Raw genomic sequence first — 11,499 nt, forward strand, 5'->3', positions numbered from 1 at the left:
TCCTGCTTTTTTGGACTGTTTTCGTCCATAAGGAACTAAATATGGACGTAGACCTCGCCCAGAAAATACATATTATGGAGGACGCTCTAGCGGCTACTAATATGATGTTTCGCCCTGATAGCGAGAAACGGAGTTGGCGTGAGAAGAAACGCTCTAGAGATGCAAAAAGACTGCCTCTGATCTTCTCTTAGGCTAGGTTTGGATTAAAAAAAAACATTTATCTCATCTAGTCATTATAATTTTTATAAATTCTCACACAAAATATAATAAATAATTTAATTTTTTCAAATTTTAAAATAATAATAATATTAAAAAAATAATATTTTATTTAATTTTCATTCCAACTCATCTCATTTGAAATTACTATCCAAACCTTCCTCTTAGGCCTTGTTTGTTTTCCAAAAACATCTCATCTCATCTCACCTCATCATTACAACTTTCTCAAATCCCTACACAAAATAAAATAAACAATTCAATTTTTTCAAATCTCAAAACAACAATTATATTAAAAAATATATTCTAATAATATTTTATTCAACTTTTTAACTTTAATCTCAACTCATCTCATCTCATCTCTGAAAACAAACGAGCCCTTAACCTTTGTTAATAGAGAATAACTTATAACCGGCGTTTCCTATAAGGGCTTATTATCGGAGACTAATGTGGACATTCCATGTAAGGAGTTGATGAAGACACTGGCCATTATGGGCTGTAGGGGATCCTTTGTGTATACCCCACCCCCCCCTCTCTCTCTCTCTCCCGAACTTTCCATCTGTAAAAATCCCTCAAAAAAAAAAAGAAAAAGAAAAGATTGTTATAATTTCTTTCCCAGTAATATCGATGTTTAATGGGTAATTTCCAAGTGAAGCAATAAAAGCTGGGCTATCTACACCCTGCACATTGAAGCAATATAAGGTCAAGGTCATTCAATAATGGAAGAAGAAGATGAAAAGAAAAACAAGCCGAAATCCAAGATCAAGATCTTCTGTGATGGGGACCCAAAATTTAATTAAATACAAAAGTGAAAGGCTCGGATGTTGCTGTCTTTAGGCATCAAATGGGCTGCGAAGTTGGGAAAAATCTCAGTTTGTATGTAGCCTTTGCAGTCTGCTTGGATCCTCTGAGTTATCACTCCCCCTTGACGTGAACTACCTAGATATTGAGGTCCTAACAGAGAGAGAGGGAAGGAGAGAGATAGGTGATTTCGGGTTAGGGATTTGGTGAAGGAGAGAGAGAGAGAGCGAGAGAGAGAGAGAAGGGGTTGGGGGTATGCACAAAGGATCCACAAAGGATTCCCTGTAGCACAGAAAGGCTGTGTCTTCATCAACCTCTTACGTGGAATGTCCCCATTGGTCTCCGATAATAAGCGCCTGTAGGAGACATCGGCCCGAAGCGTTTTTGTTGTTAATAATATCTTACTTACAAGCAGACTTGTCTTGAGCGTAGTTAAGAGAGAGCTTAGTTGGTCAATCATGGCTAGGTCTAAGCAAATATGGATCAGTGCATCAAAGCTTCAGTAAAAATATATGGGTGTATGGGCCAAACCCCATGCATATTAGTTTCAGCTCTACACCAATCACCAATCAAATCAATGGTGTTTTTTTTTTAAGAATAAACAACTAATATTATAGAACTTAGAGGATCCATTGCATTATGCAGCATAATTACAAGCTCATATTACAATAAAAGGTGGGTCTTTCCCACAATGAAGGCTTAACAAAAAAGATGGAATTAAATTTAGTGGAATATTTCCAAAAGTATTTTTGGAGGCTGCCACTACAAAATGGAATGCGCGCATCGGTTTGCATCTCGATATATTTTCCAAAGTTCTTAGCTTTGTAGTGCTTGGAGAAAAATCTTTATGTCTTGAATAATGGGTTGTACTGTCCAGTCGGGAATGTAGTTCAGATCTTTGATTGCTTTTAATTTATTAAGAGAGTCCTCTGCAATTACAAGTATGTCAATGTTGGCTTCATTGGCTTTTTGAACTCCCAAGAGCATTGCTTTAGCTTCCCCTTGATTTGGATTCTTGCTTATGATATGTTTTGTAAGCATGAAGCGAATGGATCCAGTTGACGTCCAACATATAGCTGCTGCTATACTTCCATTTTGTCTAACCGCTATATTGAATGTGAGAAGGCAGTGGTCCATAAGGAAGATTCTCTAAGGTTGGATGGTATTAATTTGTATATTACCCCAAGCAACACAATGTTCTTTTAAAGTTTTCAATGTGGATGATACAAAAACAATTAAGTAAGGGGAAAAAACTTCATGAACAATTTTATTTCTAAGGAACCAAATACTATCAATAGCCATAATTGCAAAAATCTGGAAATGATGCTCTTCCTCTTTAGGAATACCAATCAATCTGGATGGATCAAGAATGCATTTAATCCAAAGACTAGTGTCATTGTTAGCATAAGAGGAGATATTTAGAAGCCAAGATGAGTGACGCCAAAGAATTTGAGTGAAGCTGTCATTTTAAAAGAGATGAGACTGAGTTTCCCCACCTGCGTTGTAGACTGGGCAAACTATATCTTCACTATCCAGAGGAACAAAATTCTTAATGAGAGTATGAGTTGGAATGATATCATGGAGAGTTTTCCAGCAAAGGAATTTGAGTCTATCCTGAATGTTGATCCTCCATAACTTTTTCCACTCAGTAATTGAAAGTTGTTATTATCCATATGATTTTGGGTCTGAGATAATCTTATGGCTGCATAGGTAGACTTTACGCTAAAAGCACCAGAATTCTGATGGACCCAAACAGGTTTATCAGACAGATTATGAAAATTGTGATGTGCAAGATGAATCCTTTCAATCTCATTCATTGTATTGATGGAAAAGGGCTTGGAGAAGAATGGTGTTCCAACGCCTAGGCTCCTCCATCATTAATTCAGAGACACGAAGTAAAGGGTCATGAGGAGTACTGATGTCCTTTGGGATAGGTGAGAAATTTGGATTGTTAAGAACCCAAGGGTCAATCCAAGCTCTAATATGAGTCCCATTATTAATATGGTAGCAAAGACCATGCTTAAGGAAGTCTTTTTGGTTAAGGATACCCTTCCAAACTCAAGAGTCAGAAGATTTTTGAGTGGGGCTGAGAAAGGACGTGTTTCTTAGGTACTTCCCGATGAGAACTCTTTTCCAAATGGCATGGACTCCAGTAAGCATTTGCCATCCAATTTTTTAGAGGAAAACCTTATTAAAATCTGAAACAAGTCTAATGCCCAGGTCTCCCATGGATTTAGGTTGATATATGGATTTCCAGGATTTGAGGGTAAGATTGTGTGACTTATCTAAAGGGAATCCCCACCAAAACTTCATGAAGTTACGGTCAATGTTGCTGGCAATTCCCTTGGGAATAGAAATGCTAGACATGAGATATGAAGGCATAGAGCTAGCAACCGGTCTGATAAGGGTGGTACGACCAACCTGAGAAAGTAATTTTGCTTTCCACCTGATCAGCTTTTGGGAGATCTTTTGCTGAATATCTTGGAAATGAATTCTTTTTGAAGCAATGAAAGACAAGGGAAGGCCTAAGTATTTAATACTAGGGGAGGCATTCTTCAGGTCGAAAACTTATTCACCTCCAATTTTTGCTAAGGTTGAGTATTATCACTGAATTTGATAGAAGAATTGTTTGCATGAACTTTTTGACCGGACCATGAGGAGTACTTATCCAAGCATTTTTTAAAACTATTAGAAGTAGTGTTGTTGGCCTTGCAAAAAAGGATAAGATCATCAGCAAAAAGGAGATGCGAACTGGGGATGTTATTTCTGCTGATAGATATCCCTTGAATCCTGCCCAAGTTTTCCTTTTTTGTGATTAACCTAGTAAGAACCTTAGTTCCCAAGATGAAAAGAAAAGGCGAGAGGGTGTCACCTTGCCTCAATCCCCTACTTGGCTTTATGTATCCTCTGGGCGTACCATTAATGATTACTGAATAAGAGACCATTGAAATACATTCTTTAATCCAAGTGATCCATCTACCATTAAAACCTAGGCTTTCCATAATCTCGAGGATAAACTCGCATTTCATGAAATCAAATGTCTTTTCCATATCAATCTTAATATCCATGAAACCGATATTCCTTTTTTTCCTCCTTAAGAAGTGGAAGAGTTCTTGGGCCAAAATTGTATTTTCTTGAATAGTCCTCCCAAGAACAAAAGCGGTTTGGTACGGAGAAATGATTCTAGGAAGGATTTTCTTGAGCTTATTTGCCATAATTTTAGCAACCACTTTATAGCAAACATTAGAAAGGCTAATAGGCCTAAACTGATGAACAATATTCGGGCTACTAGTCTTTGGAATGAGAGCGATGTATGTGTGATTAACAGCTTTGAGAAACTTTCCACTCTGAGTTGCGAATAGCATTAGTGAAATCATCTTTCACGATCCCCCAATAATGTTTGTAGAAAAGACCGGTGAATCCATCAGGGCAGGAGCTTTTTTTGAAAGAGTTTGCCTAAGAGTAGATAGGATCTCCTCATCAGAGGGAATATCACAAAGAAATGTGTTTTCTTGATCCGTGATCTTTTCAGGAAAAAAAGACTTTAAATCAATACCTAAGCGTGGATTAGTGGTTGTGTAGACATTTTTAAAATGATCCAAGAAAGTATTATGGATGACATTACTGTCTTCAGTCCAATTGTTTTGACTTAGCATAAGGCTCTCAATGGTATTGTGCCGCCTACGGATAGTAGTGGAGAGGTGGAAGAATTTAGTGTTCAGATCCGTGGTGGTAAGCCATTGAACCTTGGACTTTTGTCACCAAAAGAATCTCTTCTCTTTTGTACAATTCAGTTAGCTTTGCTTTGAGATCCGCCTCCATGTTCAAAAAGGAAGGATTGGGATCCTTAGATTGAATATCCGAGAGAGTTCTAGTGACATCGTTGATGAAAGTTTAAATGTGACCAAGATGCCACCTATTCTAATGATGTAATGCTTTTTGAACCACTTTAAGCTTGTTAAGAAGGATATAACTCAGATTGGCCATGAAATGAGTGTCCCAAGCATTATGAATGACCATTTGGCTAGTGTGGTCTCTAATCCAAAATTCATCTAATTTGAAACTAGCACTATGCCTTCTCCCATTAGTATCCAAAACTATGGGTAACTAATCAGAAGCATTTAGAGGAAGATGGTGTAACGAGGAGTTTGGAAACAGATCCATCCAAAGCTGATTGGCAATTCCTTTGTCTAGTATCTCTCTGATATGACCTATACCTTGTCTATTATTGGTCCAGGTGTACTTAGGCCCATAATAGCCTAAATCAATCATCTCACTATTATTCATGTAATTTTTGAGACCCCTGGAGTTTGAAGAACTCGCATAAGGTCTCCCTCCAAAATTTTCATTTTGGCTAAGGATAGAATTAAAGTCCCCTATCTCAAGCTTTGGTCCCTCAAAAGTAGTTCCTATCGACTTTAGAAGGTTCCAAAAATTATCTTTCAAACTGTTTTGAGCGGGGCAATATACTAAATTAATTAGCCAAGGGCTATGCACAGGGTCCATTTACACAAGCATAGAAATAATATTACAATGAACTTTAACAGGTTCCACATCAAGACCATCCAACCATAATACCAAAAGACCTCCCCAATTATCATTGGAAGGAGCATACACAGTTTTTGAAACAGAAGACCCTAGTCTATTAATAATACTAGACATATTCGAATTATACAAAATTTTCTCCATCAGGAAGACTAGATCGGGTTTGTGGTTCTTGATCAATGCCTTTAAGCTTCTGATTGCACGAGGTCAGGCAATACCCCTGCAATTCCAAGAAAGGATTTTCATTTCTTCCTTGGTGGTAGATTTGGCCCTGCCTCAACAACAATATCATCAGAAGTAAGAGATTTGAAAAAGTGGTTTCGGATTTCATTTCCCGTAGTGAGTTCATCTTTCTGGTAGGGTGCAAACCTAAGCCTCTTGGATCGCCTACAAACAGCATCACTTTGTTTGGTTTTGGTGGGGAGAATGAGTGTTGGCAGAATTCAGGTCTCTCTCGGTTTTGTGTATGGTGAGAGTCATCCTTTCTCGACACAAGAAGTTTTCCATCTCCCAAGGGTGAGTTATCAGTACTGATCGAGCTCTTCCCATGGTTATTTGAAACTTAATGGGTGGGGTTAGGGTTTGAGAGTTTTTAGTGAAGCTTTGGTTATGGGAAGGGGGAAAATACGGAAGGGATTTTTGCGGTGGGCTTTCTGAGTTAATTGGAAGAAAGAAGCCTTCGAGCATGGGTGGGGGTGAAAGGCTAAAGGGTGAAGGCCCCCAACGAGTTGGGCTGGTGTGGCTTTGAGAGGGAGAGGAGGGATATGGGCTTGACAGATTGTAAGACAAGGCAAATTTAGCTGGGCCAACATTTGCAAAATCAAAGAGAGTGGATGGGTTAGTTGACTTGTCCAAAGGTCTTGGGCTTGGCTCATGAGGCTCATTCAAATTGGGCCGAAATGCAAAGACAAATTTTCCTGACAGACTTACCAGCAGTGAGATCGAGTGATTGCGAAAGTCAGTTGGGGCCTGCAGGTTTTTGAACTGGGCCAAAATCCGTTGAAAAAGATTTTTATCCATGGTTATAAATCTACGACTTTTGATTGGGGCCTCATTAATACTTGACTTGATGGGGCATGCAGGGTCCAGACTACTTATTAATGTAGGGGCCGCAAGCGTAGTTGTCAGATTAAAATGGCTTGTCTCAACAGTTCCAATTTCATCTGCAAGTGATATTTTGGGCTCAGAGGGTGGCTGCAATAAATGAGTGTTTGCAAGTGTACTTTCTTTGATTATTCCTGACATTCTTGTCTCCCCAGTTGAAGTGTTGCCACGTGTCCCTACAATCATCTCTTCTAAGCCCATGCATTCCAAACTTCCATGGAGCTTTGTATGACTACTACTGGTCTCGCTGGAGAAAAAATGCATAGATTGAGAGATGGTTTTGCTGGTGCACTGGTTCTATTGTTGCTGCAAGGCTTCCTTTTCTTTCGAAGATGTCAGAGGAAAAAAATTCCTTGTTTTGCTAGAAGGGGAGACTTCTACTGGATGCTGAGGTTCAAGCTGTTTGAGCTCCAAACCAAGTGGATGATTGTCAAACTGATCGGGTTTTCTGCTCGTTTGATTCTCAGCACGCATCCATGGCCCGTAGTTGGACACCTCAGTTTTTGTTTGTAGTGATAGGCATACTTGTTGAAGATGGCCAAGACAATCACAGCAGTAGCAAAACTCGGATAAGCACTCATACTTTAGACTAACCCAAGTTGCTGGCCCACGCTTTTTGATTAGTCGCAACCCTTCAGGCAATGGCTTTTCGACATTGATCTCCACTTGAATATGCACATACCTACGGAATAATATACCCGGACTCACTAGTTGTTCAACTTGAATGAAGTTGCCAAGTTTTGCAACTATCTTTTGAGCATTAACATTAGTCATGAACTCGAGTGGAAGTCTATGTATCTGGACCCAAAACACAGACATCTTGACATTAACTTCTTGAAGGCTTAAGCTTGGTAGCCAGTTGCAAATGACCATATGGAACCCTTTGATGTTCCAAGGATGTTGGTCTAAAATCCTTTGCTTTTCCTATTTTGATGAGAAAGTAAACAAGAACATATTGACGTCCAAATCCTCTAAATTGAGGCCGGTGGAGAAACTCCATGCGACTTGATTGTTGCATGGAGAGCATGCTTACTAAGAGGTCGAGAGGATATTATCCTCCCAATGAGGACGTGTGCTGAAAGCTGGGCGCAACCTCTATTTCAGGCTCCAAGTTAAGATTGCTCCAATTCATTTGGGTGGTTGCATGCGATACTTCGTTCGGTTTCTTCATGAGAGGAATATAGGGGTCCATTGTTAACCTAATTGAGTGTGGAGAAAGGGCAAAGTCAGAGCTAGTTTGGATTAAAGTAGCAAAAGGTGGGTAATGAGATGTGAGTGAAGGGAGTAAAAGTAGGATGAGAAGGGTCATTGGAGTTAATGCTAAAACAACGAAAACAAAAAATGGTAGGGTTTCAAGTTAAGGATAACTCGGAAGAATCCAATCAGGAAGGATTTGACTCACTCGAGAGGTGGAGAGAACTCATCGTGGAGCTCACAAAGAATCTAATGGTGTTATCAAATGGCAATTAATGATTAATAATTAATTGCCATTTGATACGATAGTCTTTAGGTCCAAGCTGTCACCTTTGCATACTTGCGGAAATGAGATAAAGATTAAAAAAATAATAATATTACATACAATCGTAGAGTGTCTAAGCTCTACGCAATCGTTTTGAAAGAGAGTGGAGTTTATTATTAAAAAATTAATTTTTTTTTTCATGTGTGTTAATTTCTTAATTTGTACAACAGATCGAAAGGGAGGAAATAATTATCCTCGACCCACGATGATGATTCGGGTTTCGATATGGTGTTTATCACGTTCATCCATAATATAAATAATAAATAAGCGAATGAAAATAAATAAAGACAAACACATGAATTTACGTCATTCGGCATAATGCCTACATCCACGGATTGTTTAGGGACGAAATCTACTATAATAGGTGATTTTACAATCTCTTTATTTGTTTTTCGATAGGCTAAGAGTTTGCAAATTTATTTGGAAAAAAATATTTTAATTTTTTTTTATAAAAGGATTTTGAAAATTTTAAAAAGTTAAAAATAAATAAATAGAAGAAGACCCCAGCAGCAGGGCAGTGGGGCCCCGCCCCCATCCGCCCTGCCTCTAGGGTGGGGGGTGGATTGACCCCAGCAAGGCCCCGCCCTCCGCTCCGCACTCCTCTCCTTTTTAATATAAAAACTTATAATTTTTAATATTTATATTTAAAAAAAAAATTAATTAAAAAAATTTTTAGATAATAGGTTAGCGGGAGACAGTTTCAATCCCACCTCTTGGTAGCGGGGCGGAGACCCTCGCCCCCGCCTCCTGAGGGCGGGGTATGAAACCCTGCTACCCGCATGGTGCAGGGCAGGAGGCGGGAAGGGGGTGCCCCTACCTCACACCATGCGAATAGCACACCTATCTTCCACTACTTTTTTAAAATTTTACATTAAAAAAAAATTGTAATGTGCTTACGGCTTAACGGAATTGCTTCGAAGTCTGAAGCCACCGTTAGTCACATGGTATGCACCTATTTTTTATAATTTTACACAGCTTTTAATTGAATTAATGAAAGGAGTATCAGTATGGAGACTTGAGAGTGAGCAGTGATTCAACTGAGTTGCTACTCAACAAACTTGAGACCTGGATGGAGATCCATTCCGAAGCCAGTGGCCACGACTACATAGCGGCACAAAGAGTGCCCCAGCATTTTGTTTTGTTTTATAGAGGAAAAGAGAACAGATGAAAAATGTGCGTATCTTTTTAAGAATAGATGTGGGCTATCTTTCCAAACAAGTACTTCAGATTAATCATTAACCGTGTGATACCCAACAACGAGCCTCGTTCGCACGAATTTTCGTGGAGGTAAAGATTTAAAGAAAAAAAAAGAAAAGGGAATCGGTATCTTCGCCTAACTTAGAACTGACTAGTTCCAAAACAGATCAGCTTTTGTGCATAAGAGTCTAAATCACTTCTACGTGGCTAATGACCTAACCTTCAAACCAAAGAAGCATCAAACTTTCTCACGTCTCTTCCATATCTTGAGAACCAAACTCATCTTCAACAGTTACAACCCTAGGCTCTCTCCACCTTGGTCAAGCTCGCACACACGCCACACCATGCCCTCTTCCTTGTCTACCACACCAACGACCCAAAACCACTACCTCCAGTGCCTTCTTGACTCTGCCCGGCCCTTTCTCCGTGGCGAGCTTGAATCAGTCGACAAGAATCTACCTTCGCTCGTCGCTGTCTTGCGCTCCGTTGGGGCCGGTGAGTGCTGGCACAAGCATGGCAGCTTCCTTGATCACCTCGTTGACATATACCGCATCCTCAAGATTTGGAAAGCACCGGACTCCGTGTGCCTTTGCGGCCTCTTCCACTCAGCTTACTCCAATTCTTACGTCAACCTCGCCATATTTGATCCCTCCACTGGCCGTGACGTGGTTCGCGGCCACGTTGGAGAGGCTGCGGAGAGGTTGATCCACTTGTTTTGTGTAGTCCCAAGACAGCCTATCATTCACGAGGATCTTTTATTCCATTACTCGGATTCCGAACTCGTCGAACACCTTAGGCTTTCGGCGATATCTATGGGGAAGGCCAAGGAGAAGGGGTTGTTCGATGAAGATGAGGGATGGAGGAAAAAGCTGCAGGCTCTTCTTCCCGCCGATGGGATTACTGTGAAGCACATCAAGACCGGGGAAGATGTTTTGCTTTCAAGAAGGGTGGTCGCAGTTTTCCTTTTAATGACCATGGCGGATTTCAGTGACCAAATTTTTGGCTTTCAAGATTCGCTATTTGATAACTACGACGGTCGCCTCAATTTCTCAGGAAACAATTATTCGGCTTTGTGGCCTGGCGATGGCAAGCCAGGGCTATGGCTGAATTCCGTATCGAGGATGGGAGCAATATACAATTTGATAGTGAGAGAGGAAGAGATTTTGAAGGAAAAGAGGAAAAAGGACGGTGACGTTGGTGTTGAGACTGATAGAGATGAGGATATTGAGCTTGTGGTGCCACCAGTTTTTGACAACTGTACCAAGGTTTTGGATGCGGAGGAGCAAATAGCCGCAATGGACTTGTATTGGGAAGTTGTTTGTGACGTGCCTAAGAGTGGGTTAGAGAGGGCTGAGGAGTTGTTGTTGAGGTGTGTCGAAAAGAACCCTTTTGTTGGGGAGCCACATGTGGTGTTGGGTCAGGTTTATTTGACCAAAGGAAGGTTTGAGGAGGCTGAGAGAGAGGCTGAGAGAGGGCTGACCCTTATGCTGGAGTGGGGGAATCCATGGGATAAGAGGATGTCCTGGGAAGGATGGATTGCTTGGGCTAGAGTTGTGTTGATGAAGGCAAAGGAGAAGTCATGGCCACAGACTTCTTGGGGCATTCTCAACTTGGGTCTTGTGAAGTGAAGTGCTTCTTCAGTGTGTGCTCCTGTACTTAAAAGATTTGGATTTGGATTTGCCCGTCAAATAAATGAACTTTTGTTTACAGCCTTTTGTGTCTTCGAAGCAAGTGCCTCTGCATTGCCTCTGCATTCGGTCTGCAAGCAAACATAAAATCTACTAGCTTCTGCCTTCCTGAAGTAATAAAAACACTGTTTTGTAAACCTTTTCCTATATAAAATTTCATGATTTCCCTTCTTGTGTTTTAAAAGGTTACCTTCTTGAATTCGGCTGAGTTTAGTTAGCACTCGTCTCTGTCCCAGCAATTAATGGTGGCACCACAAAACAACTTCCCAACAACAATTTCACAAAGAACTTCCCAATAAATTAGTGTACTTTTCAAAATCCCGGAAAAATTAGTGTACTTGTTCGTGGTTGAAAAAAAATAAAATTATTCAAATAGGGGAAATGTTCAAACACTACCAAGAAGATCATCAATATGTGGTTGCAACATATGTT

General features: G+C 40.2%; 1 protein-coding gene across 1 annotated transcript; it reads left to right on the forward strand.

The window, feature by feature from the left end:
• The first annotated feature begins 9,512 nt into the window (after nt 1-9,512).
• On the forward strand, nt 9,513-11,251 carry LOC109020435. The gene has a single exon (XM_019002924.2). The coding sequence runs from the start codon at nt 9,724-9,726 to the stop codon at nt 11,005-11,007; it is 1,284 nt and encodes a 427-aa protein (XP_018858469.1). The 5' UTR covers nt 9,513-9,723; the 3' UTR covers nt 11,008-11,251.
• The last annotated feature ends 248 nt before the right edge of the window (nt 11,252-11,499 follow it).

The sequence above is a fragment of the Juglans regia genome, chromosome 6 (assembly GCF_001411555.2).
Source record: "Juglans regia cultivar Chandler chromosome 6, Walnut 2.0, whole genome shotgun sequence".
NCBI lineage: Eukaryota > Viridiplantae > Streptophyta > Magnoliopsida > Fagales > Juglandaceae > Juglans > Juglans regia.

Bases quoted from the DNA above. Each gene is read 5' to 3' on its own strand.
- LOC109020435 (XM_019002924.2), top strand. From the start codon at position 9,724: ATGCCCTCTTCCTTGTCTACCACACCAACGACCCAAAACCACTACCTC.